The sequence below is a fragment of the Lingula anatina genome, chromosome 1 (genome assembly GCF_051362555.1).
Source record: "Lingula anatina isolate TDL-2025a chromosome 1, LinAna3.0, whole genome shotgun sequence".
Taxonomy (NCBI): Eukaryota; Metazoa; Brachiopoda; class Lingulata; order Lingulida; family Lingulidae; genus Lingula; species Lingula anatina.
Genome location: NC_141767.1, coordinates 6,837,497 through 6,856,830, shown reverse-complemented (window position 1 = coordinate 6,856,830; position 19,334 = coordinate 6,837,497). Strand labels below are relative to the sequence as shown.

General features: G+C 37.6%; 1 protein-coding gene across 1 annotated transcript; it reads left to right on the top strand.

The window, feature by feature from the left end:
* Positions 1-1,226: 1,226 nt before the first annotated feature.
* LOC106174325 (aquaporin AQPAe.a) lies at positions 1,227-17,930 on the top strand. Its single transcript, XM_013555828.2, has 8 exons — positions 1,227-1,542; positions 10,184-10,294; positions 10,603-10,663; positions 11,510-11,714; positions 12,624-12,704; positions 12,943-13,123; positions 13,352-13,410; positions 13,613-17,930. Exons 1-8 carry the CDS (start codon positions 1,347-1,349, stop codon positions 13,664-13,666), a joined length of 948 nt encoding a protein of 315 aa, XP_013411282.2. The 5' UTR covers positions 1,227-1,346; the 3' UTR covers positions 13,667-17,930.
* The last annotated feature ends 1,404 nt before the right edge of the window (positions 17,931-19,334 follow it).

Below are 19,334 nucleotides of genomic sequence, written 5' to 3'. Positions count from 1 at the left end.
GGCCTATGCTTCCTACTACCAAATCTAAAAAAGGTAATTTCGGTCGATGCCATTTTGTCTACTTCGACTCACACGTAGCAGCCAACTATCGGGTGGCCTGTCCGACCTTCAGTCCACCAAATACCACGACGCTCTTGTCGACCCTTTTTTCGCTACAAAAAAAAACTTGGTATGTCACTGAAATTTTCCGGACGATGATCGCTGGCCGCGGCCAGCCTTTCGTATAATTGTAAAAGGGTGATATCTCCATGTCCAATATCAATGGCAAACCAATCCAAAACGACGGCCCCCGTTCTCTTTATGACTTTAATTGTCGTGTATTTTGAAATTAATGCTAGAGATGAATTTGACGGCAAAGCGGCCATATTTCCACGTGGTGATAATACGCATTCGCAGAAAGCTCATTTTCCGCACTCGGAACTACTCGGATGTCTCCGCAGTCGACAATGACAGTATGGAGCTTGCGGAATTAGCCGAGGATTGCCGATTGCATTTTCCGGCAAATACAACAACGACGTTTGCGACAACCGACTTCCTTGGGGGGGGGGGGGGGGGGGGGGGGGGGGGGGGGGGGGGGGGGGGGGGGGGGTTGAGAACGGACGAAAATCGGTGCGCGCGTAGGATGTCATCCATAAAAATCAAAAAGTGTGGCCTAATGATAAATGATGTTTTACTGCACCCATGTGAAGGCGGACCTCCTATTGGTGTTTTTTATCAATGACACTCAGAAATACTTGTAGTTAGGGCAAGTTAGTTAGTCTTGAGATTATGAAAACGCAGTAGGGTGTCGAGGGATCACCTTTGCTAGATACAACTCGTATGAAGCCTATTTGAAATTCATGCACTTTATGATACTTTTTATACTGGAAGCTGTTTTTTTTCGTTTTATCGATTGCATACAAGGGTGTCAAAGACCTCGCACTTGACTTCGGTAAAAGGTGCTTGTTATCTTACTTTAAACTGTTATTTTATAAGGAACATACCTGACACAAACCCAGTGGTCTTTTTACGAACAACAGGCATTCATGAGCTGCGTTGGGCCTGGGGGGGGGTCTTTCCATTCACGAGGAATTCTGGGGGTACTTTAAACTTAAATTTGCATCATAAAATGAAAATTATGTAAAAGAATGTCAAATGCTCCCAACCAACTAACCAACCAACCAGATATCCGTAGACTCCGCCTCCTCCATCGATGCTCCTATAAAAGATATATCAGTGGCGTGCGTGCGCGTATAAAATCCCTCGCAGCGAGTGTTCAGTTCCAACAGCACAGACAAGCGTACAGCATTCTTCCATTCTCTTGTTAACAAGTTTGCAAGCACAGCGTCTTGGCCAGAACGAACACCATGGGAATCTGGAAGGAGAAAGTCTTAGATCAATTTCAAAGTGAAATAAAAGACATTAAAACACTTCAGTTCTGGAGAGCCGTGTGCGCAGAAATTATAGGAACGTTAATTCTCGTAACTAACGGCTTGATGTTGACGATTGCCCTTGCTGACTGTCCCAAGTATGTTACGACGTTAGGAATTGCGGTAGGAATGGGTAAGATGTCCTCCATACTAAAGCTAATAGACAAAACCGAAAAGCTAACACCAAAGGCTTAAGCCCCCTGTACATGGTGTTTCACACATAGAAAATAACAAAGGGCGTACACAACGTAGTTATAACTTTTTATTTGAGAATACGACTTTAAGCAGTTCAAGTCAGTTTGCTAGTGACATATGTCCCTAGTATTTCAAGGTATTTAAGACAAGCGTACATCGAGATGGTCCCTTGTGATACTTGAAACTAGTTCTCACTGATTTTAACAAGTTCATTTGTATTTGTCTTGTTTAAAATGTGTACAGGTAAGCTCATTTTGACCCACTTACGTGGCGCTTTTCTTACCTGTATGAAGCTAGTGGGGGTTGTGCTCTCTGTTACTCGGACCTTCAGTTTCATTTTACTGGGATAGCGTATATAACGAGGACTGGGATAAGGCATAACGAGGACAAGGTTGGCTAACTTCCATACCTTTCATACTTAAACCTTAAAGCCAGTCCATAAGCAGGTTTCACAAAAATTTTACTATAAGCTTTAATAGTATGGTCCTACTTTAACGAAGGTTAAATCAATGTTCTGGTTCACACAAAAAAGAGAAATATCCAATTTACTCCATATATAAACTTTTAATTTTTCGAATCCGGTATCAGTGTGAGATAAATTACATAAATGTTTTCGCTGGTCCATAAAAGCCAGTAAACGATCCCATCAACTGTGTTTTACAATATACAGCTTTTAGCTATGGTGGCCCCTATTGGATATTCGACTTTTCGAGTTTGCGACTTTTCGAGTTTTCGACTATTCAACTTTTTTCTGCGGACGGCTTTTTGCTGCGGAACTTTTACACACTTAGCACTCGGAAAGCAAGTGACAATCTTATTAGATATTATTTTAAAGCTGGACACACTGCAACTGAGATTGCTAAAACTATGTCACTTGCCCATGGCACCTATGTAAGGTGAGTATTACTTTCCATATGATATGGTACCGGAAAGGTTAGTAACCTCACTCATCAAACCTAATTATATTGTAACTGATTATGTAAGGGGTCACGTCGATGCGCGGGAGTGTCGGTGCGGGGGAGTATCGGGATGTAGTCTTATGTAATACCTGTTTTCTCAAGCCTTGAGGGCTTTGCATATTTATTTATTTGTTTTTTATTTTGCAGAAAGATGTCATCTTTGCTCCCTCCTCTCTCTCTGACCCCCCTTTCATCAAGCATTTGCATTTTTGCATATATTTATACATTTTATGTTAAAATATATTTGCATGTTTAGTATTTATTTAGATTGTTGTACAATGTATATATACATATTTTCTCATTTCATACTTAGTGAATCCTACTTGAGGTACCCTGAGTGTCAGAGCAACGTAAAAGCTAGCTTGTTAAATATACCTTGTGGTGGAGTCGCTTTTACTGGTATTGCTACTATGGGTTATATATTAAATCAAGATCGAGCTGGCAATACCGGAATCTAGAACCTAGGGTAACTTGAGGAAACGTCTTGTAAAATTGAACTTAATAAGAAAATCAGTTGAAGAGGATTTACCTGAAGTGATTCATGCAATGAGAGCGAGTCTTCTAAAGAGAAACTATATGATTGTAAAATGTTAAATATCCTGCTCACTCATACATGTAGTTAAATTTGTAAATTTGAAAACCCTCTGCAAGTTTTGGCCTTTATTCTCATTTTGCACCAGGTAGTGCAAAATTCATGTACAAGCACTTCTTACTGGTGATTCTGATATGCTTTGCCTATATCTGAATTGTCAATAGGAGTGCTACATGTAGTGCATGAATTTCGTGCTATGCACCAGGGTGTCTTTGAATGATTCTTTTTCTGCTCATTTTAGTCTTTATACAAGTAGCATGTTACACTGAGGAATGCCTGTTTTTTTTTCCGCCATGTTACTGCTACCGCTTCTCCTTCTAGACTACAAGGGCTTGCGTACCCATCTCTTGGATTTAGGTCATCTATAATTTCAACTCGTTCCACTTAAAATTTGGGCTTTGTCGGTGCTGGGGTCTAGGTGCAATGCAATGCACCCTTGTCCGAAAATGGCAAAATTAAGTGCTAAATATCTACCATACCAAAGGAATTATGGGAAAAATTTCTACAGACGGCTGACCGGAAGTCATATGTGGAGATTTCAAATATGCCCTTGGATTTGACCTTTGACCTTTATTTCAAGGTCAAATGGGCCAATATTAAAAAAAAAAAAACGAAATTTTTTACAAAAAAAAAAAAAAATATTTGCGCTGATATTCAGAAACTACACAGACTTAACCTATGATATTATTGGCAGGTGCTACCCATCAGGTGGTCTTTAAGCTCCGTGAGTTGGGGTCAATCAGTGCATTTTCACGGAATAGCGGACATAAGATACCGAAACTGAAAACTGTCTCTAATTCGGGAACCGTTAATGCTAGAGACCTATTATTTTTTGCATTTTGTAGAGCATGTCAAGCCCAACACTGGTAGTGGTCTCCGTTTTTTTGATTGCAATACGGTTTACGAGTTATTCTGTATCAAAAACTACATTGTGGTGGTGAAAGCAAAATGTGCAATACGGTAATGTGTAATAAATTTTGAACCCCTGGAAAATAAAACATAAGGCTTGGCGAGGCAGACAACTTCAGGTCAAAAATGCCATTATTTCATGAAATTTGAACATCTGGATTTTCTGAGCACCTCCCATTTCAAGAATTTCAACCAAAATGACCTTTTCTTTATTTCAATTAATTTTTTTTGTACCAAATTTATGGCACATTATTGTAAATCCAAAATTGTAACATTTAGTCCCTTATATCTCCAAAACTGGCAGAGATAGGTACATAGTTACTATTGAAGTTGAATAGGAAGTCATATACTGGCAATCTAACTGTGACCTTAAAATTGACCTTTGGCCTACTTTTCACGATGAACTGAGCTTTGCAACTTTTCTGTCCCTTGTATCTTCAAAACTGGCAGAGATACACCCATAGTTACTATTAAACTTGTTTAGTAAGTCATATACTGGCAATCTAAGTGTGACCATTTAATAGACCTTTGACCTACCTTTTATGATGAACTGCTTTTTGCATGTTTTCTGGCCTTTAAATCTCCAAAATTGGCAAAGAAATGCCCATGGTTACTATTGAACTGGAATAGGAAGTCATATACTGTGACATTGAAATTGACCTTTGACCTACTTTTTCACCATGTACTGAGCTTTGCATATTTTCTTGTCCCTCATATCTTCAAAACTAGCAGAGATACAGTGTATGCCCAGTGTTGCCCCTAGGTTTTTCCTTTTGTCAGCATATATGCAACACTGACAACACATTTCAAGGAAAACCAATAGGTCTATTGTCTACAGAATCACAGGAGTGATGTTAGGAAAATACAGGTCAATTAAAAAATCTGCTTGATTGTACCATTTTTAGTTATATTTTTTTGCATATTTTGAGAACTTTTGTTGATTGCATTTTATAGATCTTGTCAAGCACAAGATTGGTGGTGGTGTCCCTTTTTTTGTTATGGGGGGGGGGGTCCATTCGAATGCGCTTACTCCAGCTGGTGGTACAATATCCGGAGGCGGTATCGCCTCTCTGATCCTCTAGTTTTTAAGGGGATTTGGTAAAAAACAATCTTCTCTGTATTTTACAGGTATGCTGACTTTATATCTGGAAAAATTGCTGTAGGAACTCTTAATGAAGTAGGTGCAGGGAACTACTGAAGTGGACTATTAGCTTTTTACTGTCTGTTAGGTTGTCTTTATTTTAGGAAATGCTGCAATGCTTTTTTGTCAGTGAATTCAGACAGTAGCCGCATTAGTTATTTCAGAAGTTTGTATAATAAGGACCTCAGTTATTCAGAAAATGTTTCTATTTGGTTAGGTAATATAAGGTCGGCTTTGTTAGATGTAGAATCCTTGGAGCATGTATTGCCACTAGAAGATAGCTTAGAGTTACACTGGTTAAGGACTTGTTCTATAGCACAGATGTGGGACAAGCAGGCCAGAATAGGATAGAGTATTTAGATGTCTTAGAATGGGGGTACCATAAATTCTCAACAAATGAGGTGGATAAATTAGCACAGGATAATTTTAATTTCTTAATGAAAGGTTGTAATTGTAGGAAGGTAGACCACGTGTGGCAACCGTTGTGGATGTAGGAAGAAAAATAGAACATGTGGACCAAGTTGTGTATGTGAAGGGGAGTGTTTAAATAGCTTAGATAATTTATGTAGTGAAGAAATTATAAAAGAAAACAGTGATAGTGAAAATAGTTGTAGTGAAGCAGAACTTTAAAAAGCAATTCGAACAAGCAAATATTAATAGCTAGGCATGCTTTATTGTCGACAAAAAACAAGATATGCCCTTCATTTTTAATTAAAAAAAATAGGACCGACTTCTTCCTCTTGAAAATTGAATGATTGTTGTGATTTGTCAAGGGTAGAATTTCCCACTGTCTATAGAGCCTTCATGATTCTTGGAGTAAAACTAAACTTTAAGTCATATTTTATTTAACATTAGAATTGGTAACGTGATCTCCATACTACATGGTAGAAAAGCTACAATTATACCAAGCTCATTTTTTTCTTTGTTGCCCATTTTTAGGTTGGCATACACTGTAGTTTGAGAAATCTGCTGAACAGGCTTTATTTCTAAGAAATCACGAGGAACAATAATAATGAAACTGTTTACATAACTGCTATATTTGGATTTTCATTACAAATTTTAATTAACTGAACATTAATAATAAATGATACAATCAGATGGTGCTACCACAGACTTTTTACATAGCTGCTATTTTTGGATTTCCATTACAAAATTTAATTAACTGAATGTTAATAATAAATGATACAATCAGATGGTGCTACCACAGACTTTTTACATAACTGCTATATTTGGATTTTCATTTCAAAATTTAATTAACTAAACGGTAATAATAAATGAAACAATCAGATGGTGCTACCACAGACTTTTTTCAGGCTACAAAATTTGAATGCTTTGGGTTGCACACTTTTAGATTGATATGTCAATAATAAATGACCCAATCTTGATGTCAAAGCTGATTTCCTTAAAATTTCAGTGGATGTGTCCACATAATTATTTTGGGTTAGACAATATGAATGCTTTGGGTTGCACACTTTTAGATTAAAATATCAATAATAGATGATTCAATCTAGATGACAATCTTTGAGCATAGGCTTTGATTTGATTTTATTATATTCGTATTTCATTAGGTGTTTCTACAGAATTATTTTGGGTTTGAAAATTTGTTGCTTTGGGTTGCACACTTTTACAAAGATATGTCTTCAACAACAAAATTGTATGTTCTTAATGGGGCAAGTAGAAATTTCTTTAAAAAAATGAACGACATTTTATAAAAATCAAATGGACTTTTCAATGAAAAATCACAGACAATTGTGAATTTTACACATACTGTATTTTTAATTCATATTTTTTTAAATGTAATTTTCTCAATGAGTGGTACAGCAAAACTAAGAGTGCCTTACAGTTTTATTCTTTATAATAAAGACACAAATCCTACATGAAAATATATTTTTGAACTGAACTTTGCAAATTTTCTATCCCTTATATCTCGAAAACTGGCAGAGATACGCCCATAGTTACCTTTGAACTTGTATAGGGGGTCATATTCTGGCAATCTCACTGAGACCTTGAAGTTGACCTTTGACCTACTTTTCATCATGATCTGAACTTCTCAATTTTTCAACGAATGCTATGATTTGTCAAGGGTAGAGTTACACACTATCTATAGAACCTTCTTAATTGTTGGAGTAAAATGAAGATTTTATTATTTCAGGTGTTTAATCGGTTGTATTTTATTTAGATAAGACAGATTACTAATGTGCTATTTATATTTTTCAGTAAATGAAAAGAGACAGGAAGTGAGAGGTCTTCAATAACTTTTATAAAACTCTTAATTAAGTCTTAACCATAACAACACCTTAACAGCTGACTGCCCACATACCTTGTATAAACTATGGATTCTGCTATGGTCTGACAGCCAAGGTATGAAATACAGTAGTACAGAAATTGCATATATATGTAAAGGTGGATGATTAAGAAAGTAATTTTAATGAGGAAAGTTGCTTTGGAATATAAAACCTTTGAAACATTCAAATATGACTTTGTGTGTAATAATTTTTATGTACAGACACAGATGTGTCTGTACATATAGCCATCACCTGCGTCTGTCGTCGCCGTCGTCGCCGTCGCCGTGCACTTTTACCGATAACATGATAAGTGGAAAACCGCTTTTTCTTTCAGCTTGAAAATTACAGAATTGATGAATATTCATAATACGCAGGTCAAGTTCGAAAATCAGCATGATCGGGTCATTTGTAGGGAAGTTATGCTGTTTTTTTTTTTACTTTTTCAGCATATATGCAGCACCGATAACACGATAAGTGGAAAACCATTTTACTATTTGGCTTGAAACTTACAGAACTGATTAATATTCATAATCCGCAGGTCAAGTTCAAAAATCAGAATGATCAGGTCATTTTTAGGGAAGTTATGCTGTTTTTTCACTTTTTTCAGCATATATGCAACACTGATAACACAAGAAGTGAAATATCGTTTTACCTTTTGGCTTGAAACTTACAGAACTGATTAATATTCATAATACGCAGGTCAAGTTCGAAAATCAACATGATCGGGCCATTTTTAGGGAAGTTATGATGTTTTTTCACTTTTTTCAGCATATATGCAGCACCGATAACACAATAGGTGGAATACCATTTTACCTTTTGGCTTGAAACTTACAAAACTGATGAATATTCATAATACGCAGGTCAAGTTTGAAAATCAGCATGATTGGGCAATTTTTATGGAAATAATTCATTTTTTTTTCAAAATTTTCAGCATTTTTATAACACGAATAACAAGATAAGTGTAAAAATGTTTTTCCTTTTGGACTGAAACTTACAGAACTGATGAATATTCATAATACGCAGGTCAAGTTTTAAAATTGGCTTGATTGGACTATTTTTATAAAAGTTATGCTGTTTTTTCCCTTATTCAGCATATATGCAACACTGATAACACATTTTAAGGAAAACCAATCAGCCTTTTGTCTTGCAACTCACAGGAGTGATTAGTCTGACTAGTTTACAGACCCAATTCATATCATGGTTATGCAGCTAGACTGAATGGCAGCTTTAGTGGAAAATTTTTGTAATTTTTTCTTTAATTTTTGAAACTGGTATTTTCAAGATGTGACTTATCACTCCCATCTGCCAGGAGCCCTGTACTCCTACTTTGTAACATTTTCTGTATTTTGTTAAGTTACAAGAATGATTCTTAGGATTGACATACAGCCCAAATATATATATATATATATATATATATATATATATATATATATATATATATATATATATATATATATATATATATATTAAGTTAAAGGAATTTTTTTTTTTGTTTTGTGAAATTTTCACTTTATCTCATTCTGGCATTTCCAAAGTTTAACTCTTATCAGCCTGAAACCTTAGGGACTATTTCCAGACCCTATCAGGCTATCTGTGGATTGATCTATCTCCAAGGGAATTCTCGCTAAATTGCAATCAATGTAAGTGGCTTAGCTGTCTGTCATGCCTAATTTAGTGAGAAACCCCTTGGAGTTGGATTGATCCTGTTAGATTGATCTGGGTATGGGAACTCAGTCTAATGCTTGTTACACATTTTACTTTCATCCTAATCCAATGTTATGCAGAATTGGAATTTGATGTTGGCTATGCAGTTACAGTAAGCATAATACATTAGTCCATCAGAATTGACAGTATCCTATTTCCTGCGTTTTTATTTTCTGGTTTTTGTCTGTACATTTGACAGCTTTGCTGCCTTGTTATAATTAGCTTTGTTTCATTTGTTGCAATATCTTCCCAGTTGCCATATGACTGGTAAAAAAGTCGAAAACTCGAAAAGTCAAAAGCTCGAACACTCGAAAAGTCAAAAACTCGAAAACTCGAAATATCCAATAGGGGCCACCATATTTAGCTGTGGTTGGAAGAACTTATTATTGTAACTTATAATTTGGTAAAACTATCAAATGGTGCACGTTACACGTTTTAAAATCCCAGCTGCAGCCACATCTGTTATTGCCTACACTATGCCGGATTTGGTTGACGCAGTTCATGAAAACGTGCATTTGCCAAGCAAAATTGTCCTATTGAATAAAATCATTTTTAAATTGTTCATATAAGCTGCTTTAGATTGTTTACATCTTTTAATTAAATGACAATTATGTGAGCTACGGCCAATGAATTCTTGTTTTAAAAAAGGTTAAAAGTGTAACTGAATGTTTAAGCCAGCAAGTTAAATAAAATTGTGTACAACTATGCTACATGTATCTGCCACATGCCGGACAGAGGCAGAGCAGTGTAAATTGAAATTCAAAGCTTCATATGTTCAGCTTTAGTTTCTTATAAACATATCACACCTAAAAATTCTTGTTCTGAAAATGTTTAAAGGGTTATTGTTCCAATGATCGTTTAAGTCAGCAAGTATAATAAAATTGTGAGCAACATATCTGACAGATGCAGAGCAGAGCTGGAATTCAAAGCATCAAATGTTCAACCTTAGTTCCTTAAAACATGGCATATTATAGGAATTGCTTTTCCAGGCTTCTGCTTGTACTGTATTGATGCTGCTATTGGTCACGTCAGCGGGGCGCACATCAACCCTGCAGTGAGTCTGGCACTCCTCATTTCTAAGCAGTTCACGCCTCTGAAAGGTAACATGACAAAAGCACCTGCCGCTATCCTAAACTACTGGGCCATTAACACCGGTTAACATTGTGTCACAAATTCAAGGAACCATCCTCGTTTTTTCTATTTACATTGTATTTATTGATCATCAGTTTATTTTCACGACAAAAGATGCCTAAATTCCTTTATTCACAGTTGGTACTTCTGATAATGTTTTGTTTGGAGAAAAAAGTAAACTATCCATCGTAATTTTAAAATCGTTATATTGCAAATTGGTATCTGTATCTTGCTATTTAGAAATGAAACCCAGTCTAAGTGCCTTTTTAATTTGTAGCGCTGATATATGTCGTTGCCCAGTGTACCGGAGCAGTTTTGGGAGCATGGTTGCCTGAAGCGTAAGGGAAGCGTCAATGAAAATTTCACAGTAGAGTAAACGCAATTTAAAAAAATTTAACTAACAGTGTCTTAAGTAGTTGTTTCCAGTAATTTCCCCTATTTTAGAGACATTCAGGCCTACCCAACTACCAGACTCGGCACCTAAGGATCCTGAATTAACCGGTATATCGGACCACGCTACCCGTTTTCAAGGTGTGTGTCAGATCGCATTTCGGAGTATCATACCCCAGAAAAAATTTTGTAGCACGACTGCGGGCTCATCCACGCTCGGCTGAACAACCTTAAACTGTACTCTTACTTTAGAGTACTCCATTTTATTGTCTCTATGGGGATATATGGGGACTTTACGACATTCGGTTTGAATGTTTTAACCACTTTTGATAGGGCTTTTTTTGCATTGTATTAGATTAATGTGGCAGTCTAAGGTGCATCTAGGTGGCTTTCAAATTTATGCACCCGGTTTTAAAATCATATAGCGATTTTACGACAATCGTTTACTATCCAATCAAGGTGACAGCCGAGCATGCCAGGGCTTATCCTGTCGGTGTTCTGGCTGATACTCCGAAATGCGATCTGACACACACCTTGAAAACGGGTAGTGTGGTCCGATATACCGGTTAATTCAGGATCCTTAGGTGCCGAGTCTGGTAGTTGGTTAGGCCTGACATTTATACACAGAGATGAATGCTGAAATGTTTGCTTTCCTCGGCATGATCAAGTATTAAATGGCAAAGGGATTTTACATTTAACTATTATGTGTGAGTGAAGACAAGATCACTCGCGCAAGGACGGTGACGCAATGCAGCAAGATTTCATTCTTTCCTTTAATTTCTTCTTTCATACAGGTTTGTTCCACCCGGTCGTCAGATCAGCGGCTACGTACAGCATCACCATGAAGTGACTCTGGCACAAGCTTTTGGAATTGAAGTGTTTAACACATTTTTCGTGGTTTTCATTGCTCTGGGGTCTATTGATACCCACTATCACCCATATGACCCATCCTGGGGACTGCCCATCGGACTGTCGGTGACAATAGCCATCGTTACCGGGGTAAGTTGATCAGTCTAGGGCTCATTCCCAATGAAACTGTCAGTCTACGTAGATCGACCCAACTTCGTGGGGACTAGCGCTGAATGCAATTTGAATAACAGATTAACATGCCTCCCCCTTTTTTGTTTTTTTTAAAGAACTCGTATAATTATCAGTTTTACTGTATTCTACTCAACGCAAGGAGGAGGTATGTTTATCTCTTAATCTGATTGCATACAGCAAGAGTTCCTGCGGAGTTGGATCGATCTACGAAAACTGTCAGATTTAGAACGATCCAGCTGGATCGACCTAACTCCCTGGGGGTTCACGCTAAATTGCTGTCAGCTTCCGGGAGCCGAGCGCGCACAAAAGTTAATTACCACTCACAGCTAGTAATAGGCGGGACAGACATTTAAGCCGGTTAAGCTGACAGCAATCTCGTGAGACTCCCAGGGGGATAGACCGATCTAAATATCTGTGGGAATGGTCTCTTAGTTTCAGTGTCCCCTTAATGAACAACCTTGACTATCGTGGTACTGTCACGTCAAAATGTATATGGGATGGACATGTTCAGTATGTTCTTATGTTCTTATGTTACCTTGATGTATTGAATGAACCTTTCTGAATGTTTATGTAATTGTCAAACGGATGGAGGGTTTGGCAGTCTGGAAGAATATTTTGTATTGAAAAGCTGTTATATATGAGGAGCTGTAATTAACAAAACTGATTTTGATTAGAAGATGCAGTTGGGTGTATTTTTGACAGTCATGTGTTTGTTCATCACAATAGATTAAAGCCCTTTGTATTCGGATACATAGTTGATTACGTCTTAAATAATAATGATAATACAGTTCATTCCGGGTAAATTCTCCTCTTTCATATTCAGAAATCAATTATTAATGTCAAGAATGATTACCTTTCATATTTTAGGGAGATTTATCTGGTACGATGTTGAACCCATGTATATCATTTGGGCGTTCCTTCATAGCTGGCAAGTGGGAACATAGTTGGGTGAGTATGCTACGTATAATACAAATTAACAATAATATTAAATAACAAATAAATAAACAAATAGAATAAAAAGAAAATAGACAATTCCAGAGCTATTCTTGGTGGTTATTATTTGTGTATGCTAAGATTAAAAAGAGACTCCGTCACATACAAATTAACCAAATAAACATGAATTAAGTCGAATCATGACAAGAATATACAGTAATTGACACGCTTTTCTGACTTATTTTCTCCACAGCTGTACTGGGTCGGCCCTATTACTGGCGCATGTTTAGCCACGTTTATTTACCACTATATAGTCAGACAGGGAGGAACGCCAATAGAGAGAAAAGACAATGGGGTTTTAGGAGAAGATGTGGGATCAAATAAAGAACATCATCACGGAAACTGGGTTGCAGACGAGTTTATCAGTCAACATGGTAAGTATTTGTTATTTGTGTAATTTTTGAAGACTCAGTAATCTCCTCGAAGTCCACCTTCAATGTAGAGATAGGTACCTGCACGTCTTTTTAACATATAAAGATATCTCGACTGATATCATCCTGTTCGTCTTGCGTGAGTTTTGGTTAGGATGTACTAAAAAACGATCTAGATGGTACATTTGGTAGGCAATAAAAACTTTTAAACTTTGTTATTTTTTGTTTCAGCGTGCAGCAAGTGCAAGACTTTGCATAGCCAAATATCATCGTTAAGCATTGTCCTCACGGTCAGTATCATTAAAATAATTCATCGTTGCTTTCATTATTATAGATACCTCTTTTCCAGAAAAATGGAAATTTCAGTCTTGAATCATGTAATGCAGTAAATACTCAATACTACAGTATATAATTGTATAAGAACTTAGGAAGGTAACATATTTTAATAGTAATATTAGAATTATCTGAAAAAAATGATTGATGCAAATACAGAATCCAACAACAGCAATTGACGAGAATGGAGAAGAACAGTTAACTTCAATGTGACCCAGTGGACCGCCAAAGACAAGCTGTCAGAAGTCTTTCAACTGTCCAACAAGAACACGACTGACATGGAGTCACCTTTGACCTCGGTTTAAAACCGCAGGTGTCCTTTACCTTAAGACCTTAACGTGTAATATCTTCGAGAAACAGACAGCAACAGTATTAAAACATCTTGATTACACTCTATATTAGATTGAGCTAAATTCTGATTAAATTTCACAATAGTACAATGGTACATTTCACAATGGTACATTGATAAATTAATTTATGACGTATTTAAGTTTTGTTTCATTCATAAATAACTTATATCAGTAATATAGTTATGTATTACCACCAGAAAGAAATATTCAATCTTTCATTTTTTAGGGAGTTATATCTAAATATTATTTTACAGTATATATTTAAAGCGAATTAAAAATAGTATTGAAATAAGTTTACATTCTATGTACAGCCCTCTTCAGTGAGTACATTATTTCAAATAAAAGGAGAGCAACAATATTAAGAAACGAAAATAAACCAATACGTATAATCCTTTAAACTGTTTCTATATACCTCTACTAGTAGATAATCCCAAGCTTCGCATTCATGGAAAGTCCTCCATAACCATTGTACCTGTACCGATTTCAATATTAGCCGACATGGTGATGATGAACGTTCGCAGGGTGTACAGTGGAGCCGCCATCAGTACTTTGTAATAAGACGCCCCAGATTCTGTATATTTCAAAATTTCGTTTTAAAACAAATCTAAAACAGTTTTTGTCAATTTAGCATGAAAAAGTCATTGGTCATTGTACACAAACATCTCCCACCTAGGGCTTCTCAACACTCATATTCAAAGCAATAAATTTGGCTTTAAAGATGTCAAATAGTTTAACTGAATGAAAAAAAGTAATTTATAGGCATTTGTTTTAATTTTCTCCTTTAAAAAGCACACACACTCTTTATTTGAAAACAAAACATTAGTACGGAATGTTTTGCTAGGAATATTCAAAATGTATAAATCAAAATAATTGTTAACTTTTTTTTTGCTCATACTGCAATACCCGAGAAGGGATTGTGTTTGGATGCGCTCTCATATGGCATAGCTGTAACACTGAACCCTGCGTCAAGGCCAAATTACATTTTTAATCTTTCTTGCACGAAGCCTCTAAAACAAAAAATAAATTGAACAATTTTCAAACCCAACGTAATTTTCATAGCATTACGCACATGTTGGCACCGTTGGTGATGACATCATTTTCATGTAAGGCACGTTACGTGAAGTGCTACCTACGCGGAAATCACCCTTTATATTTAAGCTAATGATAATGATGTTTTACTGCACCCATATGAAAGCAGGCCATCTCTTGGTATTTTTTTATCAATTACACTCAGAAATACTTGTAGTAAAGGCAATTTAGTGAGTTTTGATATTAAGAAAAAGAAGGGTGTCGAGGGATCACCTTTGGTAGAAACAACTCGTTCACGGATCCTTTCAAGCCTCTTTGAAATTCCTGCACTTTATGATACTTTTTTGGCAATCGATAATGCAAGGTTACTATTAACTATTCGGGACATGTTGAACATATTTAATTTGCATTTACAATTGGCAGTTAACAGAAGTACAGCTTTAATAACCCACAACCATTTTCCAATTCCTTAACAGCAGTGAGTAGTTAAGGCTAAGCGTAGGGCAGTTTTTATTTATTATTTCATTTTCGCTTATTTTCCTTTCTAACCATTCCATGTTGTCATAAAATGACCACGTCATTCCAGTCGTAGTTAAGTCACGTTGTCCTCGGAGACAACGTCAATTATTCTAGGTTGTCATCTAGTGACCACGTCATTCCAGTCATAGTTAAGTTTGGTTGTCTTTTAGGGACAACGTCATGTTGTCGTCAGAGACAACGTCAGTCATTCCATGTTGTCACCTAATGACCACGTCATTCCAGTCATAGTTAAGTTTGGTTGTCTTTTAGGGACAACGTCATGTTGTCGTCAATGACAACGTCAGTCATTCCATGTTGTCATCTAATGACCACGTCATTCCAGTCATAGTTATGTTGTCTTTTAGGGACAACGTCATGTTGTCGTCAGAGACAACGTCAGTCATTCTATGTTGTCATCTAATGACCACGTCATTCCAGTCATAGTTCAGTTTGGTTGTCTTTTAGGGACAACGTCATGTTGTCGTCAATGACAACGTCAGTCATTCCATGTTGTCATCTAGTGACCACGTCATTCCAGTCATAGTTAAGTTATGTTGTCTTTTAGGGACAACGTCATGTTGTCGTCAATGACAACGTCAGTCGTTCCATGTTGTCATCTAATGACCACGTCATTTCAGTCATAGTTAAGTTAAGTAATCTTTTAGGGACAGCGTCTTGTTGTCGTCAGAGACAACGTCAGTCATTCCATGTTGTCATCTAATGACCACGTCATTTCAGTCATAGTTAAGGCATGTTGGTTGTTTTAGGGATAACGTCGTAGGGTCATATTTATCACTTATAATTAAGCTTAGTTTAACTACAGCGTAACTTAACGCTAGGTCCTTGTTTTGAGTTATCTGCTAATGGAATCAGTGTTCAGTGTTACCCTAGTATATGGGGGGAGGATTTTACTGTACGCATGATAAGTTGTTACGCTAGTCAATTGGGGAGAGATTTAACTGCATTTATCTAAAGTTTTAGTCTGTGAATGGGAGGGCAGATTTAAGAAAATAATGTTATACACGCCGGCGAGCTATGTTTGGCTATGGACAGACAAGGTCGGCATAGTGAGTCTTTCAGAGGGAGTTAGGGACCTCTTTAAATTTCACTAGCTAGTGTAGACAATGCTAAGATGTAAGACCATTGTAGGAAATAACTTTGATAGTTAAATAACCAGTGTCTAGCACAGTGCATAATGGGAGAGTTACTCTCCGGTAAGATTACTAATCAACGTGATTTGAGTTTCTCTGAGTTAACAGTTGGCTGGGCGGAACCTCTTCAGTGTCTTCCGGGCCATGGGCTTATGCAGCATAACGGTCTGGGACCCCTTGGTAGAGCTGTGCCAAGGATGTTGCAATTATTGTGGATGACGACCCCGGGTGAAAAGCCGGCCGGGTCCGGGGCGCCATAGTAGAGCGGACGTCCACTTGGGTCTAATGCCGAGTTCCAGCCCAAGAGTGTTACTACCGTGTGAAGGGAGTCGAGTTACCCCGTGTGAAGGGGCAGATTTTGCTTTTGTTTCTTTAGTTCAGTGTGTCCATCCGGAGGAGTCGAGTGGATGCCAGCCGACTGTGACCTTAGAAACGGAGACGTGGTGAAGATTGTCCAACCCCTGCCACGGGACGTAAGGCCGTAGCGGGCTGATCCCTTACGGTGCTTCCCTGCGAACCCCCCGTCCCCGCCCATGCGAGTTCGGAGATTTCACACGGAACAGACGGTGCCCAGGGAGTGGAAAATGTTGGCTTGTGATATGCGAAGATTAACCTTGCTCTTTCGGTGCCAACGAACACTGGTCCCGAGTCAAAGGGTTTCATCGCCGCCAAAATCTCCACTGATTGGTTTGAAGGCCGCGTCGATCCCCCGCGCCCTCGTCACTGGTGACCGGAAAGATTGTCAGTATTGAGTTGGTATCATTTGACCCGCACCCTAGCGTATTTCTGGTAGAGAGTATCGCCGCATCCACATCAGAGCTGGTGAAGCTGGAATCGGGCTGTCGGGAGAGGGTGCACACCGAGAGCTGACTTGGATTCCCCTAGCGCCTGCGGCCGTGCGATGCGGTATGAACTCCCTACCATGAGGACAACATCTTGAAGAGAGAATTACAGAACGGACAGCACCACGGAGATGAGTGACACTACGCGAGCCACGACGCTACCATAAGCTGACTACGTACGATAATTCATATGAGAAGATACGCGATCTACGGGAACCGCTGCGCTACCCATAAGAAAACTACGCGAGCTACGACGCTACCAGAGCTGTCTTCGTTGTCTTCGTTTTACTACCCAGATGCTGTCGTCGCGCGCAACATTTGAAATTTATGAACTTTAATGACCATAAGTCACGTTAAAGGATACTTGGAAATGCATGAACTATTGTGGCCATAAGTCACGTTTATATTGCATGAATTTTTGTATTCAATGTTTGGAGATTTAATAATCATATTGGAAATGTAATACATGTCTTTTTATTTCCGAAGGTTGGGGATAGACTTTCCCCAAGGTACAGGCAACATCAATCCCACACCGCGTCGGGGTGTCGTCGCCGACTCGAGGCGGACGGCCGCGTCGCGTTACAATATTAATAAAATGAATTTTTAAAAATCCATTTTATTCTACACCTTTCTTCAGCGAGTGCGTTATTTTACATAATTGAAAAGATAGCAGCTATATCACACCTAAAAAGACATTGATCGGGTCTGTTTAGACTGTTTCTTTATAATACTTACGGTAGATCATCCCAAGCCTCGTTTTCTTGGAAAAGCCTCCATAACCATTATACCTGTACCGAAAGCTGTAAATAGTTCAGCTTCTTAACTGAGTAAAAAAAGTAATTTTATGGGCTTTGTCTTAATTTTCTCTTTTAAATAGCACATACTCTATATTTTGGAACAAGACATTAGTACAGAATGTTTTACTAGAAACATTTAAGATGTAGTCTATAATTCAAAATAATCCTTCTTCTTATTATTATTTTATTTATTTTTTATTTTTTGATTGCTCACACTGCAATACTCGACAATGGATTGTGCTTGGATTGTGCTCACATGGCATAGCTGTAGGAATGGGGCCCTAGGTCAAAGCCAAATTGCATTTTAAATCCATCTAACACAATGGCTCTAAAAGTAAAAAGGTATTGAACAATTTTCAAACCCAACGTCATTTTCATAGTTTTATGCACATGTCGGCACCGTTGGTAATGACATCCTTTTTAAGTAAGGCACGTTACGTTCGCGGAGAATCATCTTTTATGTTTAAGCTAATGATAATGATGTTTTACTGCACCCATATGAAAGCGGACCGCCTATTGGTGTTTTTTATCAATGGCACTCAGAAATACTTGTAGTAAAGACAAGTTAGTTAGTCTTGAGATTATGAAAACGCAGTAGGGTGTCGAGGGATCACCTTTGCTACCGGTACATGCAGACGGATCATTTCAGGCCTCTTTGACATCCCTGCACTTTGTGATACTTGTTTGGCAATCGATAATGCAAGGTTACTTTTGCCTATTCGGGACATGTTGAACATATTTAATTTGCATTTACAATTGGCAGTTAAGAGGGGCATAGCTTTAATGACCCTTATCATTTTCTTATTCCTTTACACATTCCATTCTTTCCATTATCTCCATTCTTACATACAAATCATTTGATCTTTCTTCTACTTAATCTGTGCTTGTGGCACGACCGTTTTTATTCAAGGACACCATGTTTAATAAGAAAAATGCATGTCGCGAAAGCCAAAAACAACATTACATGGCACGTCGCTTCTTTTTATTTTTTATTCAAGTAAAGGTACTTTTGAGATCCAAAGAGTGCAGGAATTTTTTCAAAGCGACATGACCATGCAGATTCCATCTTTCAGAAATCGCTCAAATAAAACCCACGGACACGTTTCATTGGACTATGGTGCAAGGATACACGTAGCTTTTAGCTAAGATGCATTCTTAAAAACTGTCAGAATAAAACGTGATATACCTAACAC

Coding starts and splice junctions, on each gene's coding strand:
- LOC106174325 (XM_013555828.2), top strand. CDS start 1,347: ATGGGAATCTGGAAGGAGAAAGTCTTAGATCAATTTCAAAGTGAAATA. Junction 10,295..10,602: donor GCAGTTCACGCCTCTGAAAG/GTAACATGACAA, acceptor TTTAATTTGTAG/CGCTGATATATGTCGTTGCC. Junction 10,664..11,509: donor GGAGCATGGTTGCCTGAAGC/GTAAGGGAAGCG, acceptor TCTTTCATACAG/GTTTGTTCCACCCGGTCGTC.